The following is a 27,430-nucleotide window of genomic DNA, read 5'->3' on the forward strand; positions in this document are numbered from 1 at the left end:
TTCTTCTCTCTCTTGGGCGATCTTTATAGTATCTCGATCTCTAGGGAAACACCCTTGTACAGGCTCTGCCTTTTGGTGTCACCCTGTCTCTTTTGACAAATCAGATAAATAATAAATAATCATGGTTTTCAGCCCCACTCCAAGAAGGATAATTTCAGCATGATATCATTCTGAGGGGGGGCTAGCCCCCCCTTCCACCCACCGCCTATGATGACCATAAGGCATAATTATGTGTTTGAAACCAGCAGTGATTATTGATTACCTATAGATGGATATTGCTGAAGTTATTAAAGTACACTGAAGATTTCCTGTACACCATGCTGGGTAGCTAGAATGTTGGTCTTAATAGCCTAACCATATATAGTACATTATTATTATTATTAATGGATGGATATACAAACAGGGTTACAAAAATAAAGTTTAGGCACTAGGCCTTTGTTCATATCCATATCCTATGTCATTCCAATAATTATCAAGACTTGCTTTGAAAGTATAGATTGTTGGTGCTGAAACAACTTCTGCTGGCAGGGAGTTCCATGTATTTATCACTCTCTGGGTGAAAAAATTCGACCTTAAAAGTAGACGTGATGGTTTTTTGAAAAGTTTCAAGTGGTGTCCTCTTGTGTGATGCACAGAGCTTAGAGTAAAGTACCTTGACCAGTCGATATCATAATAACCGTGTAAAAGCTTGTAAACTTCGATTAGTTCCCCTCGTTGTCATCGACAGTAAAGAGAATAGAGTCCGAGTTTTCTTAACCTTGACTCATAAGGTAGTTTGACTAGTTCATTCACAAGTTTAGTGGTCTGCCTTTGTACATTTTCTAGAGTGTCAATGTCCCGGGCTAGATATGGACACTAAAGCTGGACACAATATTCTAGCTGTGGTCTAACATAAGTTTTATGCAGGAAGATAAACAATTCTTTAGAGAATTTTGTAAATGTTCTTTTAAGCATTCCCAGGATTCTGGTTGCAGCAGCTGCAGCTTTATCACAGCGCAAGGAAGGTTTAAGAGAAGATGTTACCCATACGCCTAGATCTTTCTCAAAATCTGTCTTTGTCAACTCTACAGTAGACCCCAAAGTTTCCATTGTATAATTTGCTCCTGTGCTTTTAGGTATATGCATCACTTTGCACTTTTCTAAGTTAAGATTCAGTAACCAGATTCCATTCCATTCTTGCATGTTGATCAAGTCTCTTTGGAGTTTTGTCACATCACATATGCTTTTAATTATTGAAAATATCTTTGTGTCATCTGCAAAAACACCTAATTCAGACTGGATAGCTTCGGCAATATCATTTATATATAACACAAAAAGCAGTGGACCCAGTACTGATACTTGAGGAACTCCACTAGTTACTCCAGTCCATTGAGACACACTTCCATTGAGTACTACCCTCTGGAATCTGCCAAATAGGAAACTCTTCAACCTTAACAATAGACTCCCACCTATTCCGTATCCCTTCAACTTTCAATGAGCCTAAAATGGGGTACTGAGTCAAAAGCTTTGCTGCTATAATCCAAGTAGATTACATCAACATCATAACCAGAGTCCACTGCATCTAGCCGAGTTAGCCGAGTTAGTTCTCTTGCTGCATACATGCCAGCAAGAGAACTAACTCGGCTACAAAAAAAGAAAAAATCAGTGATTAACAACTCTCACTTAGTAAGTTGAAAAGATTCCCTTTGTATACACTATAAGGCAGGTCCTAAGATAAAAGTCCATACAACATGTACACTGCAAAGGACATGATACTGGTGTATTACACATATCTAGGCTTTATTTACACAATTTACATGGTCTATTATATTGAAGCTTACATAATGACATCAAGATATCAACCACGGCGGGTATTTCCCATGGAATTCCCTTCGACCACAATTGGTTTATTGGTAACATTACTTTAAAAACTAGTGGTTAAAGACTCTGTCGAGAGTCATTGCTTAAGTCTTCTGTACCTCTGTATCTTTGTCCAATCTGTCAAGGTATATAAGCAACAGCTGGACAACTCTATATTAGCTACTCTAGACAGTTTTTGAAGCCGACAATAATTAACCACTTCCACTTGCTCAGTCAATTTTTTCTGACACCATGCATGGAGGCTTAATTAATTTGTAACAACCATCCTAGCCACTTGGTGCATAGATGTCTAGCCTTCTTGGAATTTGGCCATGTAGCCAGAGATGCTGTGCTTGCTTAGTTTTTTGTCACCCGGCTCTGTGTACTTGCCTTTATATAGTCAGTGACCATGCACGCATCTCCTGTTGATGCCTTCACAGCGCGTGTATCCATGTGTACGGCTGTATGCCTTGCTTCTGCAAAATCCTCTACAATGTGTTCTATAACTACAGTGAAACTTGCAAGGATACTTGTGTATTAAGGACAGTCATACGTACCAACCAAATGTGCATGTCCTGAATATCAAGGTGCCCTGATTTTATAGCTAGGCCAGTTTAAATGCTATAATGGATAATTTGGGACTATTACCAAGTGTCCCGGCAGATTATGCTGGTGTGCCCATGCAAAGCTAGTAGACCTTCAATACTGTACCCCCAAACCATTGATATGCAGTATATTGCATGTAAAGCTGTGAAGTCATCAAATTAAAACTACGTATGTATTCAAACTGAATGCCAGAATGGATAGCATTAATACAATACAATACAATACAATACCTTAGCTATATTCAAAGTACTGCACATATAGAACGTGGACTGTCACACATGTTCTTGTTCATCATCAGTGCCCCCCACAGTGATGGAGCTTATATCAATCAGAGTTAGCACTGACAGTACTGTAAATTTAGAAGTTAGTATGAAGTTCATAATGGTAAGCTCCCTGCGGTCACTTAGTATGATGTACATACTTCCGACTCAGACTCATCATCATTACGGCGTGCATGTACATGTGGTTCAGTTATGGATTGTGGCAATACAGCTACTAAACTGTTAATACTGATGTGCTATAGTAGCACCTAAAACGCTAAGTAGCACCCACCCAAAAATGCTATGATAGCCGGCACCTATAGCTAAGTGTTAAATTTTGACTGCTTCGGTCAATAAATAGTGGCACTTCAGTCGAAGTACTACCATAGTGGTTCTGCATGAGCTCATTGTTGGTCTGTTGGTCTCAAAGAACATGATGAGGGTCAAAAAGAAGTGTAAAACCAGCTAGTAAGTCTGATAACAAAACATGGTCCCTGAGCTGAAGTACAATGTTGTAAAATGTCGTTATTTTCCGGATATCTACTCCTTGGGGTACTCCCTAGCTACAAAAGATGTTTTGAATTTCTATGGCTTTCCAGGGAAATGATGTGGGGAAGAACCTTTCTTTGACGTCAAAACAATGGTAGAGAAGCACTTTGAATTGTGTTTCGAAGTAGTGAAGGACTCGTATGGTGATACGGAAGGATCATGCTTTAAAGAGAACGAACTATCGGCGAAAGTATTCGAGCGATGGAAGGGACACCACGTTTTACTATACGGAAAACCAGGAGTTGGAAAAACCTGTTTACTGAATCGACTAATAGTTAATTTTAAATCAGAAGGAACAATAGTCAGTAAAGTTGATGACATCGCTGAAATAAATGACCACAACTCTGACCGCCATTTTAATAGTGTCACCACCCACGAGATAATTCTCATAGACAATGTAGAAAATACAACCTTACTAAGACAAGCACCTAACACTACTGTGTTAATGTTCTCTAGAACAATGTCCCTAGACCACTGTGACTGTGTGATAGAGATCAAAGGGTTGCACTTGAAAAAAAATCCTACTGAATTATCTTGGAGTGATGGATTAGACACAATTTGTGTTGTTCCATTCCTAAATAAATTGTCCAGAATTTTGTTCAGCCAAAATAACTCATTGCACAACGTTTATTTGTTACTGTTAGCCAGCTATGTGAATTACTGTCAAGCACTTTCCATAACTTTGTATGAATCCCTTTACAAAATTCCACAAGACGTTGAAAAATTTTTACGACAGTTATCGGGTGTTGCTTATACTTGCTCAAAGAATGATACTGAATTTTTGAATCTTGTTCAGCTACTGACACTATTTGGCTCGAATGTTGACTATGAGAAGTTTGGTGTTGTAACAAAGGTCAAAGATGGAAGGTGGAAGTTTGCATTTGAAGGCATGCCACATTACCTGGCTGCATTCAAGATTCACTGGGACTCTGAAGAGCATGAATTTGGCAAGGATACTGTCCATATCAAACTGCCTAGTAAAGCCATGAAGCTTTTTAAAGGTAAGCTAGTTTCCTACTCTTAAATGCCACAAATCCCCATTACTTTTCCCCTTCACTTATTTATGTCTTTTCTGTTTTATGCTGATAAAGCATAATAATATTGTTACATCATTGTATATGTTTGGCTTGTCACATGGAAATGAGGTCAGTCCAGATCATCATTTTGTCAGTGTTTAAATGGTAATAATGCTGAGATAGTCATCATTGAGTCTTTATATGTTGTAATAGAAATGGTACCAGATAGCAAACCTGCTGGAGATACTAAATGCATCCTTGATATTGATATAACTCAGCAGCCAACAGCATGTGAGGTGACCGAAGGAGGTTCGGTGTCCCTAGTGTGTGGGGCATCCATCTTGGGCCCACCAGGAATGGCCTTACCTACATTTCTTTGGTTCAAAAATGGCAAACCATTGATTGGAGAAGTATTGAACAAGTTGATAATTAATGATGCTTCTTCAAAAGATGATGGAGACTATGTGTGTTATGTGGCTGATGTCAATGAGAGGGTGAAAAAGGTGTCAAAGGCGGCAAAACTTTCAGTGAAAAGTTTACGACCAACTGCTCTATCTACTTCAACCATAAAAGGTACAAATACCCATCGGTTGTTACCATGTGTCCTTATTTTACATATCCACAGAACCGTCTAAGCTAACAACGGATTTTCAACTAGTACTGAAAGAACTCGAGATGGATTTCAAAAGATACATTGACCTCGATTCATTGTTACCTCATCTCATGAAGAATGATTTACTGTCACAAAGTGATTATTACATTTTTTCTAACCCGATGTTGACACCCACTGATCGCATTGACCGCCTCTTGGCAGCGGTGAAGACAAAAGGCCAAAACGGCTATGACAAATTTTTTGCCAGCCTACAAGGGGAATACGAACACTTGGGTCACCACCATCTGTTGACTTTGATCAACAGAAGAGGTCAGTGATTGATGTTGATCCCACCTTGATTGTTTTTGATCCCAATTTAATGTTGCTTTGTTTGTTTAACTCTGATTGTTATTATTTTAGGAGTAAGTCAACCATTTCAACATTTCAAATCAAAGGCAGTACCATCACAGTCTAATACTACTCAGATGTCCTCCATTACAATCACAACACAGCCAGAAGCTCAGGTTGAAGCCAAACCAGGGGAGAGTATTATCATAATGTGTGGGGCTAGTGGCATGGGTCACCTACGCTATGAGTGGTACAAAGACGAACGATGTGTTGGCCAAGACCAAGTGCTAGAACTGAAACGCATTGATGAAGAAGATACAGGATTATATCGCTGCAAGATCAGCGATACACATAATACTATATGGACTGACCCCACCATTGTAAAACTGAAAGGTAAGGGATTATTTTATTTCCATTAATGGTGTCATACTTCCTGTTTACTAATAGCACCTGATCAGCCATTGCCCAAACATGGTAAGGAATGTAGTAGGAGTAATGTTGAATCTGCATTAATTATTTATTCCCATTATGTAAAGATTTAGAGTTGACTGATCGCACATTGTCAGAGATAGCTGGCCAACTCACACACATTGGTGACAGATGGGAGAAACTAGGCTTTTACCTTAATGTTGATCAAAATACAGTGGCCAGAATTCGTTATGAACAACGTAGTACGATGTCCAAGATCTACCAGCTGTTGAGAAGATGGAGAGAGAAAACAAGAGATGCTTCGTGGGCACAGCTTGAACAAGCCATAAAATGGATTGGTGCATCACTTCAACCTCCACAAGGTGCAGTTGGTAACTCAACACCAGAGTATACAAGACCTCCACCAAATGTTGCCAGTAAGTTCATCATCACATATCTGAGTAAATGCGTACACCTTGGCACTTGCCCATAGTCCCATTTGTGTAAGGTACACACTTTTAGACTCTCGACACCCGTCCATGGTTCCATTAGTATTAGCATACACACTGTGAAATAATCAGTACACCTAGATAAGCAGGATGGTCCCACCCTGAAATCAGGACACTTGCCCATGGTCTTATTTGTATTAGTGTACACACATTTAAACCTTCAAACTCAGGACATGTTACTAAGGATACTTACCAGTCCGGTTTGTGTTTACTTTTTTCACAAACAGGTTATGGATCTCCCGTGATATTTGTCCACCCCAGAAACCAGCAAGCTGTGGAGGGCAGCACAGTAACATTGGAGGTGAAGGCTGGTGGAAATTCTCCATTGTTTTATCAATGGTATTGTGATAACAGACCCTTATATGGTATGTAAAGCATTGTCATGCTACCGCTGACAATGTTACTGTTTATGGGATTGATGTTTTAGGTACAGTTATGCATAATTACTGTTTTCTTGTGTTTTGTATAGGTGAAAGAGACTACTTTATTGTTATTCACAATGTGTCTTCAAGAAACACTGGCTCATATCATTGCCAAGTAACAAACATGCATGGTGTTGTCAACTCGGCTGCAGCCAGAGTTATGCTGATATCTGGAACTACTGGAAGTCAATATTTGATACCCAGAACTGTACCAGATGTGACCCATCATCCTGATATCAGGTATCCACCATCAGTACTTGCTATGAGCAACCAGCTGTCATCAATGATGGAAGGATCTCAGTCAACTCCTACTTCTTTAGATAAGACTTTTGAAAGAATTGATATTCCTGAGAAAAATATTCATTCACTTCCACCTAAGGATTCACAAGGTTAGTGATACAATCTTGAGTCAAAATATATTATGTTGACTTCACACACACACACGTGCACATGTGTACACACAGACACACACACACGCTACACTCAAACACACATATGTGTACATGCTGAAAGGAAACTTCATGTACTTTTTTTGTCATATAGGTACTGGTAAACCAGTTATTATTCAGCATCCAGTTGGTAGTAACCACACTGTGGGAGACCAGGTCACACTAGTATGTTATGCTAAAGGTGAACCTCCACTACGCTACTGCTGGGAGTTCAATAAAATGTCATTGTTCTCTGAGAGGAATCCACAACTGATTATACCACAATTAACAACAGAAGACAGTGGATGGTACCAGTGCACAGTATCAAATAAGTACGGGAAAGTAACTAGTGATGCATGTAGACTGACAGTACGGAAAGTATAATGAAGTGATTTTTATATTGTCAATATATTTTATACATATCATGTCCATCGTAAGAAATTGGGTAACAGTCTCTTTTGAAGAATATAGAACACGGTGCCAAAAAATAGTAACAGACCAAGTGACATTAGCACTTTATCTGTGATGTCCCTTCGACCATATTTGGTGATCAACTTGTGAGAAGTATTTACAGCTGCAGACACGTTTTTCATCTCTATGTCAGTTCCTTTGATCTTGTTTGAAGATGATACTACATACAGGAGAAAATAATTAAATCTTTTACTGAAGTTTTACACTGTCTTGCTTACCTAGTGCATGCATTGCCTCTTCATTTCTCTTTACCTGAGCAGCAAGGGTCTGTCTTGCCTCAATCAATCCCTCTGTGATTGTACTAGCTGTTTGTAGTAGACTATCTCTGTTGTCCTTCCTTGTGTAAACATTCTGTCATTTGTGATACACACAGACATGTGTACAAGGCACCTGTTTCTGATGCCATCTTTTGTTGAGAATAAATCTTGTCTTTGCTGCTTGTCCATTGCCTTCTTGCACTCCAAGTTAGCTTGACGAACTGCATTTTGTAGTCTGTTAGGAGGTATCAATGTTACAATGTACAACAGATGGGCTGGGGGGTAACCACTAATCATCAGGGAACTGTATGATTGTTTTTGTTGTGTGAAAACTGACTGGGCATACCTGCATTTGTTTGCTGTACAGCTGTGGTGGTACATCTGGAAATATTACATGTGAACAAACTGTTGCAAATTGTTGAAACTCTTCTGCAACACTCAAAATAAACCTTATTTTTATTATTTGCCACTTCCCAAAATGCAACAGCTGGATTTATTGTAGGAGTTAAGAAACTCCTGGCAATGGGGAATAGTAAATTCTAGGGATGGGTGATAAATTGATAAGTAAGTACAGGAGGCCAACCCAAAAATGAATATTGATATAATCCATTGGGAGATGCCTGTGCCACTTCTGAAATTTTGTATGAAACTTTGAAATCAGAACTTTCACTGATTTCTGGGGAAATATAGTGATTTCAAATTTGACATCTGACTTAAAAACCTTTACGTGTGTAAGCATTATCAAGTGAATTTTTATTATTGGCAGCCCTAGCAAGTTAATTCATCCATTGTTTCTTTTTCCAGGGTGCCATCACCTTAGGGATAGCCACAGTGGGGCTTTACATTGACACATACATTATATGTGAAGTTAATACTAGTAACCGAGCCAAATGCACCTAGTAATTGAGCCAAATGCACCTACGTATAAGCATTTGGCTCAATTACTCAGTGAGAAGTGGAGTTCCCATATTCAGTGGTGATGGGCTGGCTCCGTTACAGTTTGGGGTTCTCCTTGCTTCGCTCCTCCATCATGTGCATCCGTGGTTCTCGATCACGCTCTAAGCGTCCTGGTGTGCCCCAGGCAGTAGATCTCGCCGTCGCAGAGGGGCATCTACCAGTTCACTAACATTCCTTGGGCTTCTGTAGGTTCTTTTAGGTGTCCTTTCTATAGGTAAATTCTTTCTTTTTCCCTTTTTATGTTGTTCTTCTAGCTTGTTTTCCATAGAGACGTGTGGGTGGAAGGGAGTACCATTAGGGTCAGAGTAAAAAAAAAAAAAAAAAGAAGTAATACTAGTAACCTACTCTTTTAGTTGTGCTGTATGCCATTCAGTCATGTCCTTGAATTTCATCCTATCTTCCTCTCTCAGCTCTGTCCTGGACAACTGCTCAATAGTCTGCAAAATAACAAGTTTAAACAGACAATTTTCGTCTTTTTAGTACCTTAATGATCTTGTTGATACCCCCAAGGACTATATACCCCTAATGATTTGCGATTAAGAAAAGGATACTACCAGAAACTGATGACAAACATTGACTCGTATAATTTTTCCTTTTTCCACTGTGATTAAACTTTGGAACCCCCCCCACAGTTAATTCCCCTTACCTGGATAATTTTTGTAATAACTTAAGTCATTATATCTGTGCGTTATAATCATTTTCTGCACAGTAAACAATATACCTCCAGTTTGCTATTTAGGTTGTCAATGGCACGTCTAATTGACTGGTTGTGTTTGTTGACGGAAATATCATCATTAGACTGGCGTAGATCTTGTAAAGCAGCAGTTATCTTAAACTCTAACTTAACCGCATCTTCGTGGTGTTTGTCATTAGTGAACGTCTGTTCTTTTCCTTCGTCCATAATATTCAAACCCACAATTACAAATTATACATGGGATTTGAAACTACGATTCCCATTCTACATTCCGGCTGCCGCTTTCAAAAAAGGCGCTAAGTCCAGCGCTACGCTACTTGACTATGTCCAAGGTAAAACATGTTTGTTGTAGTGTTTAGTTGTGTCAATTTGTTGATATTTTAGGTGCAAACAAATATTTGCCCTGAAAAGTTGGCGGGAGATTTGGTATTAGCCGTGAAAGGAGAAGACCATATTCCTGCCATTGTAACATTTCACCCGGCGACTGGCGCTCACTACAGAGTATCAGAAAACGAATTAAGCTATCATGTGCGATTTCTGAATGATATGGAGACTTGTTGGGTGCTGAGCACTACAATAAAACACATGGACTACTCACAGAAAGGAAAGAGCAAGAAGGGGAACAGTGATAGAGTTGCTGACAGAGTTTATCAGCTAGGTAGAATAAGCAGAAGGAAGAGGTTAGGGCAACTTGAGAAATGGAGTTTGTCTGCAAAGAAGCAACCTGAGCTGCAACTAGATAGCAATATTGTTGTAGTTAAAAACCATAAAAGGAAGACACTGTCGGAATGTAATGGAATTAAAAAATTCAGGGAGATAGGTGATGATTCAGCTGAGGAATTCTTTACCCCACCATCTTCAATAGACGATGCAGCATCTGTCGCATCATCTGTGGACATGCCAGAAGAACCTTCTACTAGTAGACTAAAAAGTGGAGTTTGTGCAGTGTGCAATGTCCACTCTGACTGTTTAGTCGCTTGTGGAGGAGATTGCCATGAACTCTTTCATTTACAATGTCTTGGTTTACCGTCAGATTTTAACAGCAGTGGTTTTATTTGTGATGAATGCACAGTAGCATCAAGACAGTGTTTTGTCTGTAAACAAAGCAGTGGGATGCTTGAGTGTTGTACAGTGGCCAATTGTAACAAGTTGTATCACATTAGTTGCCTACAGCAGTACAGCAGGATCTATGACAATACTAAGAAGGCCTTGGTCTGTCCCAGACACAAGTGTGCCTACTGTTTAATGACTGCCAGTACATCTAAGAAGTTTCTGTACTGCTTAAAGTGTCCCATTGCATTACACGATAGAGAAACCTGTCTGATTGCTGGCAGTGAGGCAGTTACTAACAATCCCAAGTACATGATTTGTCACAAGCACGTGGATCCATCAGCATACGCCAAGAGATTGGGGTCGGGTCATTTTAATCTTAATACATGTCTGCACTGTGGAGGGGGTGGACTGCTACTTTGCTGTGATTTTTGTTCAGCTGCTTATCATACTGAGTGCCTGTCCCAGGAGGTAGCACCTACTGGTAATGATTGGTTGTGTCCAGATTGTCGAGACTACCAGAACCCTACTTATGGGTCTGTGGTCTGGTGTAAACTAGGTGTATATAGGTAACCTAATTTAATCCATGGTGACACTTGTGTGTACCGTATCTATTTGTACAGGTGGTGGCCAAGCCAAATTATTCCATCCAAAGAAGTTCCTGATCGTTTATTGAAGCACAAATCACACCGGGGAACATTTTTGGTTGAGTTCCTTGGGTCTGGTGACCACAGCTGGACCCACCATGGCAGGTGCCTGCCCTTCACTTCGGATAGTATGGATCACCTGAGCTACAATTCTAAACGTATTGATCAACAATTTAAAGATGGTATGATCTACACAGTACTGCATTATCCTCATTATATATGTTGTATTGCAGGCTATGCCATTGCAGTAGACTTGTATGAGGAGGCCAGAGAGAAACTAGAAGAAAAGGAACTTCACAAAAGGCCAAGCAGAAAATTCTCCTACTTGAAGGTAAGCATGTGTGTTAATCAGCTAGCTAATTGATATGTCCACTTGCAGTCTAACAAGTACCTAGTGCCAGCCCCTCGTTCTGTCAAGGAAGCTGAACCCTGTCACTGTACTGAGGAACACCCCTGTGATCTTGATTCCATCTGTGTTAACCGAGCTACCAAGTATGAATGTTCATCAACTTCTTGTCCTGTGAAGCATCTATGCCAAAACCAACGGATGCAGAAGCTACAGTATGCTGACACAGTAACATTCTTTACGAAGAACACAGGGTGGGGTTTGAAGGCTACCCATGACATAAAAAATGGTGACTTTGTGATAGAGTATGTTGGGGAAGTGATCAGTAATGAAATGTGTAAGGAGAGGATAGAAAAAGCACAAGAAAATGGAGTGACCAACTTTTATATGTTAACCTTGGAGGCTGGGCTGGTAATAGATGCATGTGCAAAGGCTAATAAAGCAAGGTTTATCAATCATAGCTGTGAGCCCAACCTACAAACACAGGCCTGGACAGTGAACAACAAAACATGTATTGGTCTCTTTGCCATGACTGATATTCCAGCTGGTACTGAACTGACATTTGATTATCGTTTAGATTATGTTGGTGACAAGAAAGTGAAGTGTTTCTGTGGCACATCTTCCTGTTTGGGGTACCTAGGAGCAAAACGAGACAAAAAAGACAAACCACACTCCTCTACAGCAGGAGAGGCAGCGGCAACAACAGTTGTCAAAAAGAAGAAATCAAAAAAGAAGCCCAAGAAAAGGCAAAAGAAATTCCGGACGCCAATTGGTGCAGCTGCCCTCCACGATGACATCTGCTTTTGGTGTGGAGATGGAGGTGAATTGGTTATGTGTGATGAGAAGCTATGTCCCAAGGCTTACCACTTAGAATGTTTAGAAATTGATGATATCCCTAGACGCAGGTGGAGTTGTCCATGGCATTTTTGTGATGAGTGTGGAAAAAAATCATACAAGAGTTGTCCAAAATGCCCCACATCATTTTGCAAACGACATGGTGAAGGAGAACTACTAGAAGGATGTGACGGAGTACTGTACTGCGTTGATCACATTTGCATTACTTAGTCATGTCCTGAATGTTATTATTACTACCATGTACAGTATTATTGTATATTATTTATTATTGTTTAGAGATATTATTGTTCACACAGTAAAATAGTGTATATATATGTATTATGTACATTACTTATTTTATTACTATATTATTAATTAGTCAGTTTAGCTAGTCTTGCTCTTAGTTCATCGTCTTCTTGGTCATCCACCTCGGGTGTCTGCAGAAAGCATAATTCAACTACTATACACAAGACTTCCACAAATTTGGTCCCAAAAAACTATTAGCTACAATACTGCCAATGGTCCCAAAAACTGAACTAGTATGCTTACATCATCCACTGGTAGAGTAGTGCCAATATCTCCAACACCCCCCAGTTGACCTGATAAGAGAACAGAATTAATGGTACATTTCTTATGTTGAGTCATACCTTTAGTAACTTCAAATAAAATTTTTTCTATTTCACTATCAGCATCTTCCTCCAAGTCATCATCTTCCATGCTCTCAAAGGTGTCCTCAATTAGCTCTTCCATGATTCCAGCCTGTGAAACATTATGAGGTCAAGGTCATGATAGTTATTGAGCACCATACCTTGGTCATCTCCTTTGACAAGTCTCTCATTGTAGCTTGTATCTCTGGTACTCGTACTAAATGGTTCATTGTCTTCATCACATCTGTACTCTTAGCCAATGCCCCAGACATTCTCAACATTGCTGAAAATGCCATCAGTCAATATAATAAAAAAATCATGCTAAGATACAATACAGCTGATACATTAAGGACACTCATTCATCACTTCATTTGCTACTGGTGTCTTTCACAAATAGTTTAAAACTTAAACACTAACAAGTTCCTACCACACTATAAAAGCTCTCCTTTTAACTTCACTATGGTTAGACATTTGTGTGTGTGTGTGTGTGTGTGTGCGTGGTGCATGATTTGTATGCATTTGCTAATGGATTTTGTGTTCATGTGTGAACTTGCATTATCAGTTATCAACAGTATTCTACATGTGAACTATATGAGTTCTTGGTATGACAAAGTACATGCATATACTTTCAGTGGGGGTATAAGTGTTCTTCATTGACACTCACCAAACTGTAGAACTTACAGGTACGCATACTACAAACATGATAAGAACTGTTGATCACTAACCAAACAATGATATGTGTACTATAGTAGAAGAGCTACTTACAACCACTAATAACCATACTGGGATCTGACATGCCTACACTGTAAAACATTCCTCATGCCACAATGATGCAACAGCCAACAAGGCAGCTAACATTAAGCGTAAACTCCTGTGATAATACTCACATAATTGTTGGTCCATTGACATCATCACAGAGTTGATTTGGGCCTTAGATGCATACAACTTGTTAACGGCTTTGCGTGACTGAACAACCTCCTTTGCTAAGATCTTACAAACATCTATCTGATTTTTCTTGGCAGCATCTTTTAGTGACAGCTTTACTTTTGCCTCCTCTCTTTGAATGGCTACAAAGAGAAACAGTAACGAATGCAATTATGTAGAAGAGTCGTACAGTTAATCTGTCTGTCCATCTTTCTCTGTTCTGATCTTAATGAGTGTTTCCATTCCCTTACCTAATAAGATTACTATTTGCAAGGGGTCTCTGTCATTCAAATAATGCTGACCTGTTCTTTAGGGTCCTTCTTCTTCTCACCGAATAGCGGCATTTTTTAAATCGTGATACAGCAAACCTTTTGGGTGGGCTTTAAATAGAGCATATAGTCCATAACAAATGACATCATCATGCGACACGTGACTATCATTTTAAGCGACTATCGCTTAAGCGCCCTGGAAAAGAACTCGGCATTGCTCTGGGTGATTCTTCTGGAAAAAATGTAGTTAAAGCTGATAGGCTATCACGCACATTATAAATAGGCACAAACACATAAGTTACTCAGAAGTATAGGTTGGATGGGTGAGCGTTAATTAAAATCAAACAAGTGACGTCAGTAACAGCCAATGAAATTTCAAGACCTGGGGGGCGCGTTTTTCTGACATCCTCGCGACCCACGACCCAGCCTCCTCAGAAAAGCAGTCCACTGCAGCGAAAGAATTCTTGTGGCGTGGGCATCTCTTCGACAAATTTAACCAACACGCGCATCAAGAATTCAAGAGTAATCTCGGAGACATGACGGAGAATATGGAAGTGGAAGGGGAAACACAAGGTGAACTGTTGGAGCAGTCATTTATTGACCCAGCCCATGACTACTCAGGACCCCCGTCTTTATTAATGTCTTCACCAAGTAGTAAGAATACACCTAAAGTTGTACTAGTGAAAACACTGCCTATTGAGGGATCAAGCCAGAGTGTATTAACAACTGCTGCTAATTCTACTGCTGCTACTGCTGCGACAACCACGAACAGTAATACTGTCATGGTGTTTAAACTACCAGCCAAGCCTAAAGTAACACCGACAAAGCCAGTAAAGTTAGCACTTGTGACATCGTCTCCAGTCCCTATCAAACCCAAATCTGTTTTCACTGCTCCTAAAATGGACACGACTACTCAACTGCTTCAGGTACTTGCAGCCATACAACAACAGCCAGTCAAACTACCTTCAGCTAATGCATCACCTTCAAGCAAACCAGGATTATCTATCCCTCCAGTATCAATGTCTTCATTACAAGTATGTTATTGTGATGTTTTCTTCTTACATGGGTCGAAACAGAAATTATCTTTGATCTGGCACTTGTATTGTAAACGAAAAGCTTCACTTATGGAAAAAATGCTCTTGATATATATGTATGTATTTACTGTTTAACAATTTCTGCAATAAAGGACAGGTGTTATAACATCTTGTTGGCACAGCCAAACATGGTGTCCAATTGCATTTACATCTTTTTAGCTAGGAAAGCACACATTGTGTTGGGCATGGCTGAAAGATGGTTTATGAAGGCTCTGATAAACATTTGATATTCACATACATTAGAGTACTTGGTATCAACCAGGGTTATTTTGGGGGCTCCCTCCCTTTGGAAACTGCTTGCTTTCTCTTGAAATTTAAAGCTATAGAAATACTACTTTTATAGTCAGCCATTTGACTTGAAATCTTTGACAATATTTTACCTCTCTATTACCCATATAATTATAAACCAAACTTAATTTCTATACTCCCTGGTCATACAATATTACACAGAGCTCTAGGTCAAAGCAATTGAACAGTTGAAACAAAAGGATGACCAACTGTGTGTATATATGTGCGCAAAGGGTAGTGGGAGGGTCACAGTGTAAAAATGGAACATTTCTGATTCATGCCTTCAAGTATGATCTCAAATATACTTTGGGCCAAATTCAACAAAAGTATATGACTATTGAAGTGTCATGTCAAAAAATAAAATTGGTCAGACCTGCTGGAGCACATTGCAGAATAATATTGTAGCCTTTCATGAGGAAGTAGCAGACCCAGATATATGTGATCAAACATCTTATGATTTATATAAGGTTCAACCAGTCAGCAGTGTTAGAGAGGGTGTATTCAGTAGTATACAGTAAAGTACGTAGATACCACATAGCCTTAATATTTAGAGGGAAAATTTTTGCTGATTTTGCGGTTTTGGGAGATACCAGCAAAAATTTTATCCTTGAAATATTTAGACCTCAACAAATCTGCAAAAAAAATTTTTTTAGCAACATTGCTCAACCTCAAAAAATTTGCCCCTCGAGTTATTTACGCTATACGCTACTGTCAAGCAGTGAATAGAATACATTTAATTGAACCCATTTGGCTGATCACAGCTACCTTTTAGGAGTGCTGAAATGTTGTCACAAGTCACCCAAATGTACAGTAACCCCACCCTTAAAACCAAAAAAATGTCAGTCCAGTAGTATTCCAGTCCAATTCAGTGATTAGACACTACTGTAAAGGGTTAATGGAGGGAAACATCTGTACTATGTTTCTTAGCTTCCAAAACGGGTGTAACTAATCACTGGACTGGACTGACATTTGGTTTTTACACATTCTGAGGTTGGTTTTATGAGTCTTGCTATAGTATGTTCACGTTGAGCTGAACCCTCAAAAACATTTAATAACTCATGGATGCAATTACACACAATCTTGAAATTTGGCTCATTTGTAGTACTGCTTGACCCGCTAAAAATATTTCAAAATCTTGTTGTTCAGATGTTAGACATAATATTTATGGTCAATCAAAATTTTCACAATACATTTCCTATAGGGAAGCCGTATAAGTACAGTGTTCAATGCAGCCCTTTCCCAAACTTGTAATGGAGCCAAACCGTACGTGTCTGTTGTTGACACCTTTGCTGTTACCAATAATCATCTGGTTGGCTGAAATGTTAACTCTGTTGAGAAAAAATCCACTTTTAATTTCTAGCTGTTTTTCAGGATTCAGCTCAATGTGAACATACTATAGCCAGCTAAGGGCCTTCAGAAAACTTGCAGTCTGCTACTAAAATGATGAGTATGAGGAGTGGAGTAAGCAAAAACTGACTTCTCAGTACTTGTTATGCTCTACAGCTTTTATATACTTCTTCTAAAGTATTGTGTTTTGGAGATTGTAATATATAGCAATAGCTAACCAAAAATCATTATACTATATTTGTGTATCCTTGAACTAAATAGCTCAGACCCCTGGGACACAACCTATCCTTCCTAAGACAATCTATTGTAGCTAAATTTGTTCCTACATGAAATATACAAACTCATTGCACAACTATAGAGTTTTTCTGCTATCATGATTAGTTCTTACACATGCTGGTTGGTGTACTATAATATGTAACCAAATTTATTAGCATTGTACAAGCTTGTTACTATCTCCAAGACGCTATCATTGGTTAATCATAACTAGCACGTTCCCGGCAGCATACTGATAAGGAGTTTAGTATATGTACTGTAGAAGAACGTAATAAATAGAGGTGAAATCACTAGAAATAAGTTTTTTTACTAATTCCACTCCTCACACTCATCATTTTAGTAGCAGACTGCAAGTTTTCTGAAGGCTCTTAGCTAGCTAGACTCAATAAAACCAACTAGTCTCGCGTGCCAGACAGTTTGCGTGGGGGCGGCAAATAAACCGCCTGGTCACTGTTGCACACTTTCCGTGAACTCACTGGAATGCAATTAGATTACATCACGGCATTGTTTTGTGCCAAGGATGATGCAATAATCGTTCCAATCACCTCTTTGAGCAGACTAAGACAATAATTGTACTGGTAATGTCCTGGTGACGTATTCGAAACATTGCTGAACGTCTTCCTCGACAATTCTGTCATTTCACAAATCCGTAGCGAACCATGATCGTTCTTATACGAACGCTTTATTAAGAGCCCTGTACTAGGGAAACAAAGATCCTAAGCCATGACGTTGTTAAACTTTCGAAAAAGTGATCTGTAGCCGAGATTCAGTTCTTTATTACACTAAGAATTTGAATTATTAGTGGTTGTTTTGTCACAGAGTGCGCGAAGCGATCTGATTGGCTCTGCCAACATTCCGGCAGTGGTCCCGGAATGTGTGCAACAGTGACCAGGCGGTTTATTTACCGCCCCCACACAAACTGTCTGGCACGCGAGACTAAAAACCAACCTCAGAATGTGTAAAAACCAAAAATATGTCAGTCCAGTAGTGTTGTACTGATATGGGATTTTGCCGATATTCCGATAACCGATATTGGATAATATTTTCAAGCCGATAAAGGTAGCCAATCCGATATAGCACAGCATGTCCACCTTGTAGCAATTTTTACTAGAACTTTGACTATGAAGGGTCAATTTAACTTGTTTATAGCAGCAGTATTGCTATAACGACAGCTGACAGTACAATGAAGCAGTAATAACAACATTTTAATGCAGGAATATGCAACTTGATACATTTGTAAACATGACGAGCATGTATTTCTAAATACATACATGATATCTGTATCTGCTGCTTTTTTCATCATGGCGCCGATCCGATATACAAAAAACACAGCCGATACATGGTTTTTCCGATAACCGATCCGATTATCGGTGCAACACTACAGTCCAGTACTCCAGTCCAGTGATTAGTTACACCCTTCCAAAACTAACAAGCTGATTGATAGCTGAGTCCAATTGCAACAATCCAACATTTTAAAACTTTCAGTCTGCACAGACAGCTTTATTTTACACCTGGTAACACTTCACTTGTTGAGCCTGATCTTTTACATTGTGTTTCAATTATTCTAGGTAAATGTTGTTGTTTTTTCTGAGGATGAATCAGTTTTGTCATATAGAAGCTGTCTTTTTTTAATAGATAATAATTTTGGTAGACCCCTTTTAACCCAACTACTACTATACATGGTATGTATCACCCACAGAACGTACTCGCTCCATCTCAGTTTAATATTCCACCACAACTGGAGGCCATCTTGAGGCAAGCCAACTTGTCCTTCCCTGTACCACAATCAACTTCAGAGTCAGACACTACCTCTGAAGTAAGTATGTAGTGTTGGTTGATGTTGTAGTGTACACAACTTGTATAAGGTTGATCTGAGAACTAATATGGAGCCAGTCAAGCATGTAACATCAGCCGCACCTGCTAGGTATAGTCTCATGTGTTAAATGTTACCTGGAATCATTGTGTACACTTTCAGTAAAGCTGCAGCTTCTTCGGCTGGTATGGGAGCTAGTAAGCCAAGGAAGCCTTGTAACTGCAAGAATTCTCAATGTTTGAAGCTGTAAGTTTGTGTGTGTAGTCAGTGGTAGCATGTCGAAAACATTCATTACGTTGGTATGATTTGTGTGATTATTACAGCTACTGTGACTGTTTTGCCAATGGAGAGTTCTGCCGTAAGACGTGCTATTGTCAGAACTGTAAAAATAGTATTAAATTTGAAGATGAAAGAGCATTTGCAATAAAGGTATATATACCAGGCAACAATACTTTACTGTCATAATATTATCGTGTTCTTTCAGACATGCCTTGACAGGAATCCCCTGGCATTCAGACCTAAAGTTGGCAAGCACAGATCTGTGAGTTTGTCATATCTTTATCACATGTGACTTGTATTTTGTCTCTAGACTGACCCAGAAAGAAGACATATCAAGGGTAAGCTAACTAAGGCACACATCGCGCAACTAGTTATTATTTCTCTGTAGGTTGCCACTGTAAGAAATCTGGTTGTGTTAAGAACTACTGTGAATGCTATGAGGTAAACACACTTGTTAATCTGGAATAATGCATAATTATAGAAATCTGCAGGCCAAAATTCCTTGTTCTCACTTGTGCAAATGTGTTGATTGTAAGAACAAGCCAGAGATGGACCCAGACAGTCAGAGCCTCATGCAGCTAGCAGATGCAGCCGGTATGCATGACGTGGTATCCCTCACACCTTGTAACATGTTGTGTCAATCAGAGGTACGCACTCAACAGCAACAACAAGCTGCAGTACACTTGTTGGAGCATTTTGAAGGTCCACATGGCAGAGTTGGTGGGAGGATTAAAGCGGGGAGAAGGTCAGCTTTATGTTGTGTGTGTAAAATGTATGCAACCTACATAAGCAGCCTTAGATGTAGATGGAGCATACATTTACAACTTTGAATGTGCACACACATTAATTTTATACAGGGAATGAGAAAAGAATACCAGTAAAGACTTGACTTAAATTGTGTTATCAGAGTACTTTTGTGATTGTTAAAAACTATGGAAATTTTTTGGCTTTTGAAGTCCACCAGAACAATTCCTTACTTCAAAATGATGAATGTGAAAGTATGAGAGAACTGTTATAATGGAATACAGTATATAGTACATTGCCTCCTGCTTAATTACTGTGGCTAGTTGTTGTGCATTATCACTAGGTGTTGATCAAATGTTGTAACTTAACAATGTATCCCATTGTAGTAGAGTAATTGAGACCTGTTCTATTGTACAACAATGCATCTATATGGAGTGTATTAGTACTGCACTGTTGTGTTGATTGTCTTTTTATTCCTTTCTTCAACAAATTCTCATGTGTATAAGGCCAACTTACATTTTAAGTCTCATGTAGACAAGACTACTTTTACCTATAATTATACTAATGACAGGGAATAGCACATGAGACTACTCACACTGTACAACCAGGCTATGTGTTCTCTGCTCATCTATTATAGGTTACCTTTTGCTTTCATCAACACTGATGTTGCCAGGGCAGCAATATTGTGTATGTTGGAAGAAGCCAACAAAGCAGAAATGGTAAGAGAAAAGGGACCACACCCACCTCATGTTACCATACCTTATATAGGCATCATTATCAGCTGCTGATGCAGAAAGAGCAGTGTTGGAAGAATTCTCAAGATGTCTGGAAGAAATCATTTCTTCAGCTTCACTAACTTGATATGTTTATTACCCTGCTATGGAATACATGATAATATCTATTGTAACAGTTCGAGTGGATACTATTTTGTTATATGTACTATAGGAATTTTCAATATGTAACAAGTGCACTGGTTGTAATAGTGAATTTTTAAAAATACGTCACAAATTTAAGCTTGAATTTAATTATAATTATAGAAATACTGGATTTAAGAAAATACTGCTACGAGGAGCAGTTATTCAGCACGAACAGTTTTGTTTATTCTGCTTTGAGTGATCGTCCAAGGTTACAACTGGTTCATTTGGATCTGTAAATATTACGCTACATATGCAGCTCACAAACACTGCACCACAAACCTCCTCTGGCATTAACTTTGGCTTTAGTTTTCTTAACATAATCTTCAGCAATCGTTACAAACAATGTCTCTGGTTTTAAAGACAACAATAAAGTCTGATTATACCTAGCTGGTTGCTTACCAATGTTGTGGCCTGTTTTGCTAGATGTTTCAATTAATTTAGCTGAGATTTCTGCCAGATTATGAAATAGTTGAATTACATGATAATTATACCAATATAGCTTTACCATCTCCATATCTCTCCACTGTAGAAGCTTCAACTTTTCTGGCCTTCTTGTCTTCTTGTACTAAATCATACTTAGTTCCACACAAGTACACAAGGCAGTCCTGCAATGGGTGGGTCCAGCAATGTGTGCATGTAGTGTGGTATGCACATATGTGTGCAGAGGTGTGTACTAGTATTGCTGCAATACTTACCTCTTCACTGGCACGTAGCTCATTGACCCAAAACTTTGCTCTATCAAAACTTGACACATCAGTAAGATCTAGAGATGTTGCATAATTAATGTAATTATTACACTTCACAACCACCACCCTCAACAAAGCCATTCCCATACACAATACATTTCTCACCATAGCATACTATTGCTGCCTTAGCCCCTCTGTAATAAATTCTGCTCATAGACTCATACCTCTCTGACCCTGCAGTGTCCTGCACAAAGTAATTTTTAACACCAGTGAGTGTTATGTGTGGCATCATTGACTAGTTACCCATATTCCCATCGTGACTGTCTCTCCATCTACTACCACTTTTTTAGCGCCAAAGGCAGCCCCAATGGTCTACAAAGAATAGCACTAATTAAAGCATAGTATTCTAGCCTTATTTTACACCTGAAACCAACACCTTAATATATACTGTTACAGATTGTAAGTGGATACGTACATTAGAGCTGCGAGACAGAGTGTAGTGTGATTGTATGCATAGTGGCTAGTGATCTAACGACTGCTGAGTAAAGGTGTGACTATATCGAGCCTTACGCTTTGATACGGCGCCGAGGAGTTGAACTTGCCGTGTATGTACCGCTCTACGAGACTCGTCTTACCACCGTACTCTTTGCCCAATAATACCACCTTCAAATCCACGCGACTCGCCATTTCTATTATAAACTAAAAACCACAAGTAAAACTTATTGTGTGATAAACATTCTAAGAATCTTGTAAATAATAAATTATTATTTATATCATGGTTTTGATAGAAGTGTTTGTTTTTCCGGTTGTTGGCAATGTTGAGTGTTCAGTTTCTCGCTCTGGTGTCTGTGGTTCTTAGGATGGAAGAACAGTATTAATATCACAAATCCAATTGTGGGGATTGAAATGTAGAAGATGTTACTATATGTGAAGTCCTTGGGAGCTGCAGCTTGCACCATATGGTGGGTACCATTAGGATAACTCCTTCTGATCTTACACTGTGAGTGTGATAGTATGTGAGGGGGAAGATCTGTCTCCAGTGACTGAGCTATTAAGGTAAATATGAATCCCATCAGTTGCCTGTAACGGAACAATACTGAAGGCATATTAAAGGACACTTGTGGCCTCTATTTGGGTCACCCATAGAAATGGTGTCAGCCCAGAACTTTTGGGGAAAGGTTCACTTGAAAGCCATTTATGTAAAATGAGGGCCTTCAGTCAATTTTTTCAGTGGGTGCGTACATGTATACATGCCACATTCTCTAATTTGATAGCTCAACTTACGCCATGATCCAGAGTAGCCCAGTGCTCGTGGCCTCTGGTGCAGGGTAGGTCACCTCCACTCCCATCTCTAGAGCAGCTGGTGATTGAGGGAAAGCAAACAACCCCAACAAACAGATACTGATTGTAATGAGAACTTCCTGGTCCTGCATACGAACCATCTGTAATAATAGACTGGGTTAAGTTTGCTGCTGGTTGAGGTTTAAATCTTTCTTAATTTCTATGGTGCAGTGGTTGTTCTATAATAATGCTATGATAAACATTGTATGCACAAGGGAAAGGCTTTTCAAGTGACTATCTACCAAACATGTCATACTGATATACGCAATTCTTACCAGTACAAACCAGATGAGAGTTAATACCATGAATGCATTTAACATTTTAAATATTTCCTCAAAGTATTTAGTTCTATCTGCTAATATGCTGACAATGACTGCGCCAACTAATCCAGTGAATATCCACGATGCGACCCACAGTCCAGATAAGCTCTGTGGATATGTCACACATCATATTATATCAGAAGTGACATCAGCACCATATTATACCTCTGAATATCCATATGGACACAACATTTGAGGGATTAGTAACATCTGAGATGTGAACTGACCCACATTAATGCCAAAAACTAGAAGCAGAACCAAGTATGTTTTGTTCTGTAAAATCTACACAACAAGACAAATACAACGTAATGTACAGAAATCCTAGGAGCTTGTTGGATGTACAGGGGAACCTGTCTCAGTGACACTTGTATATAAAGAACAAGCACCTCTCTTGCTAATGGTTGAACAATTTTTAACTGACTGATAGGATCCACTGTACTTTAAGGAAAGAATGATATCACCTTAGTGATTCCCTTGTAGACTGGTTCGGTCTTGCGCTCAGCAGATGGGGCTGGGGGTGTAGGTGGTCGGCTACTGCAGAATCCAAACAAGGCCATGGCACACCCCACAACAGCCAACACAGCAGTAGCTAGCAACTACACAATAAAAAGTCACTTGGAGTAAACATGTCGTACAGCTAGAAAATTTGGTCATTTTTTGGTATTCAGTATCAGTGACGGTTCTATTAGAGGGTCAAGGACTATTAAATTCTCTTCATCCAAATCTTGATAGTTATGTCACTGGACATATATTTAACTCACTAATTTTGGTATGCTACTCTGAAGTTCGCTGTTAACAATATGCGGTGATATCAGAAACAGCACAGCAAATCCCAGTGGCCGAGCTAGTTAGTACATAAAATAGAAATTATCAAGTCATACTTAAACCTTACCCATACTGGAACACATTGTTGCAAATGTTCGCTCTTTGCCACTGAACCAAAATGCAGCAAGTTTGGTGGGTGAATAATAAACAAATGGCTGAGATGTTGCACACAGCACTTGTCCTATCAGTGCCACCCAATAGCCGCTGTGTTGGATGTGATAATCAAGAACAAATTCTAGGGTACTCAAGTAACGCAAGATTGCTCCAATGGCATTGAGCACAGCTCCCAGTATAATCTATACATGGACACAAACCAAAGTAGCTTATTATTGATGCATGCTCTGTGTATAGAATAAAAAGATAATATAGTTAGTTAACTATAGCTATGAACTTTTGGTTATAATATGAAGGACCTATGGTACAACTCTTCTCTCTAGTTTTATTATAGCAAAAGCAACTGCAGTACTTCTAAAATGTTGTGTATTAAAAGGACACATCCCCAAGCTATAATTACACTATTCTGATGCTTGCACTAGGAGTAATGCACTGATGAGAGATTTTGCCAATCACCATAATTATATTTACTCAACTGTACATATAGCTCAGGCACACATGAATTGATAATGAATGTTGTCTGGCAAGGGTTGTCTAACTAAACAAAGCTGACATGTACCCCCACTCTTATTAATTACTATACAATACTATGGAACTTCAGTTAACTCCTCCAGAGAATAGAAGATCTATGAAATGCTCACAGTAAAATATTAGTAGATAATGGGATTTAAAACGGTTTCAATTTCCAATTTGTAATGATAATTGTCAGGTTGGTACAGACTTGGATGTCTGAAATGCTTCCTATGGTAACCTTTGTGATTTCCCCACCTCTATTGATTAACTACTGTAGATCTTCTGGAGAGTATAAGTATGTTGATACTGCCAGATAACTCACAGCAAATCTCAGCCCCACATCATCGATGACCATGATGCCTACAAAACCAAACGCAAATCCTATGATGAAGTAAGTGATACTGAACCAGTCCACTTGTTGGAGTGAGATGTGGTAGAACTCTGCTGTCTCATTAGGTATAGCAGCAAATGTCAGCCAGAGCTGCATAATCAGGAAAAAAGAATTCCATGTAGTTACATGCATACAACAGCGAGCATAACTTTGACATGGCTACTTTACATATAAAGGATACCACACGACAGTTATAGCAAATGTTAGTCTCGTGAAACCCAACCCCAGCCCCAAAAGGGTCTAGTGAAATTGTGAAAAAATTTGGCACTACCGGAATGTTGGAGGCTCCAATCAGATTGTAATACAGTTATGTAACTGGATCTGGGAAAACTGGTCTTGTTCATGAAAGCAGGTTGATTTTTCATCAAAAACAAAAAAAAATTGCTACCAAATTATTAAAGTAGTTGCTGGCTGTTTTTCCCAAGCCCAGTGGCGAGCCCTACAAGCAGTCTGGAGCCTTGGCGAACCACACAGATCTGTGGTGCTGAAAAAGGCCTATGCTCTAAATTTCCTTCAATTGCCCAATGCCCATAACTGGGTCTAATTCATCCTTATGTATCCCTACTCATTTTGTATACAACCTTTCTGCACCCCCACACTTATTGGAGCTTGCCTGATACAGTCAACCTCAAGAGTCTGAAGCAGGGAACTGAGCTCTTGATTGATAAGGCCACTCCAAATAAATTCTCTGTTTCCCATTCTGGACTCTGGCTTATTTGCATGCGGGCTTCCATTTTAAGATTGGCAGTTCAAGCCATTGTAAGCATGCGTAAGCATGCCACCTTTGTACACAAACGTGAATTTGTGCAAGTGAACTGACACTGCTACAAGATGGCTTTCACTGAGTCAGTACAGAATGTAAGGGTAACCGGAAAATAATAGAAGTATACAGAATAATGGAATATTTAGAGCTGGACAGTAACCAGATCAGTGCAGGCGGTGAACCTGATAAAAAAGCTGATAATGAAATTTGCACTGTTTTCAACAGAATTGATTCCATGCATCTTGTAATATGTAGCATGTAATCGTCATCCAATAAACATTCCAGGTTCAAACTTTCTGTAGCAGTTTCCTCAGGGTCGGGTGCCGCGAGACTTGAGACATCCCATAAAATCTCACACTACCCGTCCATGGCTTCATGAACACCTGTCTCATGTGCTTGGAATCGGAGCTATGCAATCTGTGCTGGAGTAATGTATACAGTCACTTACCATTCCATTACTGAAGTTCAGGAGACTGCAAGTGGCCAGTATATACCAACGACGCTTGTAGACGCGATATGATGACACCGTACTCGAAGAGGTACTCGCCTGCGCACTGTCTTCCAGAGGAGGCTGCGTAGCGTTGTCTTGTTTTTGCTGCATGTCTACATTGCACTTTATAATTCTTTGATCGCTTGTCATTGGTAGTTTTATACGAGTGCGGTTGGAGGTGAACTTCACACACGTGACATTATTGAACACGCCCGCCCTGATATTTAGCCCCGTTTTTAGCAAAGGATTTTGAAAAATGGTGTAAGTGACACAGTGATTTTCGAATGCAGGTCACTCTAGTGAGATCAATGGGCAATGCCAATGGCTCGAATTGCATATTAGAGTCACCAAAAGCACTGCCACTGCATTTTGAGTACGATAGCTTGTCACTAGCTATCTCTGGATCCATCTGATGATCATGGGCCTCATCATGGACATACAGAAGAGCAATCCATAGGATCAGATCTCTATCACTGAGTGTAGTTCTGAAATTGTGTGGTTTACTGAAACTGGTCAAGCATTTGGTTTAAATAGCTGATGGAGCATGCATGCCAATTTCCTCTATAAATCAATGTGTAATATAGTCCAGTAGAACATTGAATCATTTCATCAGTCTGTCCTTGGTATATTATCAGTATGACGATAGTCACATAACCTCATTCACCAATTAGTATATTTGCAGAAAGCTATAATTCACCGTCCCATTAATTGTGTCCAAGCTAATTCAACTTTCTGGCTTTTCATGCAGGACTCTGCATGTGAACTACAGTCAATGTAGTAGAGCAGCTAAGCGAAAAAATTGTTCATGTTTTGATAAAAGTACCAAATATTTGTTTAATTCATATTAGATATGGTGCCATTAAAATTACCAATCATATCACACTCAAAGAACCTGACAAGTAAAACCAATAGAAAATGTATTGGGGAAGCCATAAAGGTGTTCAGTAGTAGATATACTGAAACTTTGCATCTGCATAGGGATGCTCATATCCAAAAGTTGATCAATGGAGGTGTCCATCCAGGTCATTAGCTTGCAATTTTAAGAAGCATGGAGGGTCATGGTGTACAAAGCCATATATGTGCAATATAATTTCAAGCCTGTACTTTTTACACTGAAATATTGGTTCCATTAGCTAGAAGTGTTTAAAAACAGTACATT

The 27,430-nt window shown here is 39.3% G+C and overlaps 7 protein-coding genes across 9 annotated transcripts; 3 read left to right on the top strand and 4 right to left on the bottom strand.

Moving 5' to 3' along the window:
- The first annotated feature begins 3,231 nt into the window (after positions 1–3,231).
- On the top strand, positions 3,232–7,431 carry LOC136236694 (hemicentin-1-like). The gene is made up of 9 exons (XM_066026917.1): positions 3,232–4,255; positions 4,484–4,843; positions 4,896–5,192; positions 5,283–5,603; positions 5,658–5,684; positions 5,747–6,055; positions 6,355–6,492; positions 6,597–6,938; positions 7,093–7,431. Exons 1-9 carry the CDS (start codon positions 3,346–3,348, stop codon positions 7,359–7,361), a joined length of 2,973 nt encoding a protein of 990 aa, XP_065882989.1. The 5' UTR covers positions 3,232–3,345; the 3' UTR covers positions 7,362–7,431.
- LOC136236699 (vesicle transport protein SEC20-like) lies at positions 7,352–9,610 on the bottom strand. 2 transcript variants are annotated; one of them, XM_066026924.1, is made up of 5 exons: positions 9,384–9,610; positions 9,008–9,099; positions 7,839–7,940; positions 7,667–7,785; positions 7,352–7,608 (listed from the first exon to the last, which is right to left on the bottom strand). In XM_066026924.1, exons 1-5 carry the CDS (start codon positions 9,561–9,563, stop codon positions 7,400–7,402), a joined length of 702 nt encoding a protein of 233 aa, XP_065882996.1. In that variant the 5' UTR covers positions 9,564–9,610; the 3' UTR covers positions 7,352–7,399. The 2 variants fall into 2 exon arrangements, with proteins under 2 accessions (XP_065882996.1, XP_065882997.1); XM_066026925.1 differs by having other exon boundaries at positions 7,839–8,916; positions 9,384–9,418.
- On the top strand, positions 9,569–12,620 carry LOC136236695 (histone-lysine N-methyltransferase NSD2-like). The gene is made up of 5 exons (XM_066026919.1): positions 9,569–9,688; positions 9,741–10,975; positions 11,030–11,235; positions 11,287–11,384; positions 11,433–12,620. Exons 1-5 carry the CDS (start codon positions 9,680–9,682, stop codon positions 12,462–12,464), a joined length of 2,580 nt encoding a protein of 859 aa, XP_065882991.1. The 5' UTR covers positions 9,569–9,679; the 3' UTR covers positions 12,465–12,620.
- On the bottom strand, positions 12,496–14,263 carry LOC136236700 (charged multivesicular body protein 3-like). Its single transcript, XM_066026927.1, has 7 exons — positions 14,107–14,263; positions 13,995–14,055; positions 13,768–13,947; positions 13,042–13,163; positions 12,881–12,992; positions 12,783–12,832; positions 12,496–12,670 (listed from the first exon to the last, which is right to left on the bottom strand). Exons 1-7 carry the CDS (start codon positions 14,146–14,148, stop codon positions 12,605–12,607), a joined length of 633 nt encoding a protein of 210 aa, XP_065882999.1. The 5' UTR covers positions 14,149–14,263; the 3' UTR covers positions 12,496–12,604.
- Positions 14,264–14,420: 157 nt separating this feature from the next.
- Positions 14,421–20,936, top strand: LOC136236698 (protein lin-54 homolog). Its single transcript, XM_066026923.1, has 12 exons — positions 14,421–15,107; positions 18,775–18,891; positions 18,941–18,999; positions 19,051–19,134; positions 19,212–19,317; positions 19,373–19,429; positions 19,478–19,505; positions 19,556–19,608; positions 19,659–19,761; positions 19,813–19,912; positions 20,549–20,630; positions 20,680–20,936. The coding sequence occupies exons 1-12, from the start codon at positions 14,610–14,612 to the stop codon at positions 20,770–20,772; spliced, it is 1,380 nt and encodes a 459-aa protein (XP_065882995.1). The 5' UTR covers positions 14,421–14,609; the 3' UTR covers positions 20,773–20,936.
- LOC136236701 (ras-related protein Rab-24-like) lies at positions 20,871–22,248 on the bottom strand. The gene is made up of 8 exons (XM_066026928.1): positions 22,085–22,248; positions 21,818–21,886; positions 21,680–21,758; positions 21,524–21,591; positions 21,334–21,433; positions 21,228–21,278; positions 21,108–21,176; positions 20,871–21,058 (listed from the first exon to the last, which is right to left on the bottom strand). The coding sequence occupies exons 1-8, from the start codon at positions 22,199–22,201 to the stop codon at positions 20,991–20,993; spliced, it is 621 nt and encodes a 206-aa protein (XP_065883000.1). The 5' UTR covers positions 22,202–22,248; the 3' UTR covers positions 20,871–20,990.
- LOC136236696 (solute carrier family 49 member A3-like) lies at positions 22,179–26,477 on the bottom strand. 2 transcript variants are annotated; one of them, XM_066026920.1, is made up of 9 exons: positions 26,230–26,477; positions 24,950–25,108; positions 24,068–24,296; positions 23,937–24,019; positions 23,637–23,771; positions 23,341–23,457; positions 23,131–23,283; positions 22,799–22,956; positions 22,179–22,594 (listed from the first exon to the last, which is right to left on the bottom strand). In XM_066026920.1, the coding sequence occupies exons 1-9, from the start codon at positions 26,419–26,421 to the stop codon at positions 22,288–22,290; spliced, it is 1,533 nt and encodes a 510-aa protein (XP_065882992.1). In that variant the 5' UTR covers positions 26,422–26,477; the 3' UTR covers positions 22,179–22,287. The 2 variants fall into 2 exon arrangements, with proteins under 2 accessions (XP_065882992.1, XP_065882993.1); XM_066026921.1 differs by having other exon boundaries at positions 22,367–22,562.
- Between the last annotated feature and the right edge of the window lie 953 nt (positions 26,478–27,430).

Source organism: Dysidea avara, chromosome 10 (genome assembly GCF_963678975.1).
Source record: "Dysidea avara chromosome 10, odDysAvar1.4, whole genome shotgun sequence".
Lineage (NCBI taxonomy): Eukaryota > Metazoa > Porifera > Demospongiae > Dictyoceratida > Dysideidae > Dysidea > Dysidea avara.

What these genes read in the sequence shown, in the direction of transcription:
- LOC136236694 (XM_066026917.1), top strand. Translation starts at nt 3,346, where the DNA reads ATGGTAGAGAAGCACTTTGAATTGTGTTTCGAAGTAGTGAAGGACTCG. An exon ending in ACCTCCACCAAATGTTGCCA is followed by an intron (nt 6,056 to 6,354) that starts GTAAGTTCATCA and finishes TTTCACAAACAG; the next exon opens with GTTATGGATCTCCCGTGATA. An exon ending in TCCACCTAAGGATTCACAAG is followed by an intron (nt 6,939 to 7,092) that starts GTTAGTGATACA and finishes TTTGTCATATAG; the next exon opens with GTACTGGTAAACCAGTTATT.
- LOC136236699 (XM_066026924.1), bottom strand. Translation starts at nt 9,563, where the DNA reads ATGGACGAAGGAAAAGAACAGACGTTCACTAATGACAAACACCACGAA. An exon ending in ACCTAAATAGCAAACTGGAG is followed by an intron (nt 9,100 to 9,383) that starts GTATATTGTTTA and finishes GTTATTTTGCAG; the next exon opens with ACTATTGAGCAGTTGTCCAG. An exon ending in AGAGGCAATGCATGCACTAG is followed by an intron (nt 7,609 to 7,666) that starts GTAAGCAAGACA and finishes TCCTGTATGTAG; the next exon opens with TATCATCTTCAAACAAGATC.
- LOC136236695 (XM_066026919.1), top strand. An exon ending in TGTAAACTAGGTGTATATAG is followed by an intron (nt 10,976 to 11,029) that starts GTAACCTAATTT and finishes CTATTTGTACAG; the next exon opens with GTGGTGGCCAAGCCAAATTA. An exon ending in TGATCAACAATTTAAAGATG is followed by an intron (nt 11,236 to 11,286) that starts GTATGATCTACA and finishes GTTGTATTGCAG; the next exon opens with GCTATGCCATTGCAGTAGAC.
- LOC136236700 (XM_066026927.1), bottom strand. Translation starts at nt 14,148, where the DNA reads ATGCCGCTATTCGGTGAGAAGAAGAAGGACCCTAAAGAACAG. An exon ending in TTTATTTGAAGTTACTAAAG is followed by an intron (nt 12,833 to 12,880) that starts GTATGACTCAAC and finishes TTCTCTTATCAG; the next exon opens with GTCAACTGGGGGGTGTTGGA. An exon ending in CTACTCTACCAGTGGATGAT is followed by an intron (nt 12,671 to 12,782) that starts GTAAGCATACTA and finishes TGCTTTCTGCAG; the next exon opens with ACACCCGAGGTGGATGACCA.
- LOC136236698 (XM_066026923.1), top strand. Translation starts at nt 14,610, where the DNA reads ATGACGGAGAATATGGAAGTGGAAGGGGAAACACAAGGTGAACTGTTG. An exon ending in ACATCAGCCGCACCTGCTAG is followed by an intron (nt 19,000 to 19,050) that starts GTATAGTCTCAT and finishes GTACACTTTCAG; the next exon opens with TAAAGCTGCAGCTTCTTCGG. An exon ending in AAGCCAACAAAGCAGAAATG is followed by an intron (nt 20,631 to 20,679) that starts GTAAGAGAAAAG and finishes TACCTTATATAG; the next exon opens with GCATCATTATCAGCTGCTGA.
- LOC136236701 (XM_066026928.1), bottom strand. Translation starts at nt 22,201, where the DNA reads ATGGCGAGTCGCGTGGATTTGAAGGTGGTATTATTGGGCAAAGAGTAC. An exon ending in AGTGGAGAGATATGGAGATG is followed by an intron (nt 21,279 to 21,333) that starts GTAAAGCTATAT and finishes ATAATCTGGCAG; the next exon opens with AAATCTCAGCTAAATTAATT. An exon ending in CAAAGTTAATGCCAGAGGAG is followed by an intron (nt 21,059 to 21,107) that starts GTTTGTGGTGCA and finishes TAATATTTACAG; the next exon opens with ATCCAAATGAACCAGTTGTA.
- LOC136236696 (XM_066026920.1), bottom strand. Translation starts at nt 26,421, where the DNA reads ATGACAAGCGATCAAAGAATTATAAAGTGCAATGTAGACATGCAGCAA. An exon ending in TCTACAAGGGAATCACTAAG is followed by an intron (nt 23,458 to 23,636) that starts GTGATATCATTC and finishes CTTGTTGTGTAG; the next exon opens with ATTTTACAGAACAAAACATA. An exon ending in CTCTCATCTGGTTTGTACTG is followed by an intron (nt 22,957 to 23,130) that starts GTAAGAATTGCG and finishes CTATTATTACAG; the next exon opens with ATGGTTCGTATGCAGGACCA.